The sequence below is a fragment of the Vollenhovia emeryi genome, unplaced genomic scaffold (genome assembly GCF_000949405.1).
Source record: "Vollenhovia emeryi isolate VEMERY1.0 unplaced genomic scaffold, V.emery_V1.0 DF950259.1, whole genome shotgun sequence".
In the NCBI taxonomy this organism is placed as follows: Eukaryota; Metazoa; Arthropoda; class Insecta; order Hymenoptera; family Formicidae; genus Vollenhovia; species Vollenhovia emeryi.
Genome location: NW_011956107.1, coordinates 5 through 1,227, shown reverse-complemented (window position 1 = coordinate 1,227; position 1,223 = coordinate 5). Strand labels below are relative to the sequence as shown.

General features: G+C 54.0%; 1 protein-coding gene across 1 annotated transcript; it reads right to left on the bottom strand.

The window, feature by feature from the left end:
* Positions 1-287: 287 nt before the first annotated feature.
* On the bottom strand, positions 288-1,007 carry LOC105569499. Its single transcript, XM_012026049.1, has one exon. It carries the CDS (start codon positions 1,005-1,007, stop codon positions 288-290), a length of 720 nt encoding a protein of 239 aa, XP_011881439.1.
* Positions 1,008-1,223: the final 216 nt, after the last annotated feature.

The following is a 1,223-nucleotide window of genomic DNA, read 5'->3' as shown; positions in this document are numbered from 1 at the left end:
GGTTCCCGCGGGCTCGCGTGAACACGTCGCGGCGAGCGACGGCGCGGCGACAGGTTGCTCCACGAGGCCTGAACGCGAGCCGATTTTAACTTATTATCTATAACGCGCAACCCTAATCCTAAACATACCGCCCGCCTTGAAACGTAGTTTCAAAAACAAAATTGTATACAAAAAGGATCGAACAAGGGCATGCCAAGGCGGGGGAGACGAAATTAAAACTAATGAACGCACAACACTTCTTGCATGCGAACGCGCGGAGCTCGGGATACACCCAAAGATCGAGTAAGTCACTCGACGCCGTCCTCAGAGCCCCCGACCGGTAGGACACAAATTTTTCCTATCGGGCGAACGAACTCCGAAGCGGCGGTTTTCACTGTGACTACTCGGGTTAGGCCGTCAGGCCCTGGATGCAATCGGGTTATACGGCCGAGCTCCCACTTGCATGGCGGAAGGAGTGGATTGCGGAGAAACACGAGTCGTCCCACTGACACGCCAGGCATTGGTTTACGCCATTTGTCACGCTGTTGGAGGGTGTTGACGTAGTCGTCAGACCACAGCCTCCAAAAGCGTTCCGAGATCTGGCGGACCATTTGCCAGCGGGAAAGACGATTCGTTTGGAGGTTTAGAACCGACGGCTCAGGTGCAACGGTAATGGACGAACCGATAAGAAAATGTCCAGGCGTGAGGAATTGATAGTCGTCGTACGAGTCGGACAAAGGCGCAATCGGTCGCGAATTAAGGCACGCCTCGATTTGGCATAGGAGGGTAGTCATCTCTTCAAACGACAGCGTGTGAGAGCCGAGAACGCGATTCAAATGATGCTTGACGCTTTTCACGCCGGCCTCCCAGAGTCCTCCGAAATGGGGAGCGGAAGGCGGAATAAACTGCCAGTTGACGTTGTCACTGGCGATTCGGTTCAGGAACTCCGGGTCCCGCAGAGCGGATCGATAGGCGGACGACAACTCGCGATCGGCGCCTACAAATGTAGTACCGTTGTCCGAAAACATGGACTCTGGGAGGCCTCGGCGGGAACAAAAACGATGGAAAGCGCCAAGAAACCCGGCGGTGGAATAATCTCCGACGAGCTCGAGGTGAACTGCTCGAGTAGCCAAGCAGATGAACAGAGCCACGTATGCTTTGCGAGATTGGTAATTATTTAGATTAACACACCCACCTCCAATAACCTTGGGCTTGACATATGTTGTCAAGGTTACCCTCCTGAG

Coding starts and splice junctions, on each gene's coding strand:
- LOC105569499 (XM_012026049.1), bottom strand. CDS start 1,007: ATGTTTTCGGACAACGGTACTACATTTGTAGGCGCCGATCGCGAGTTG.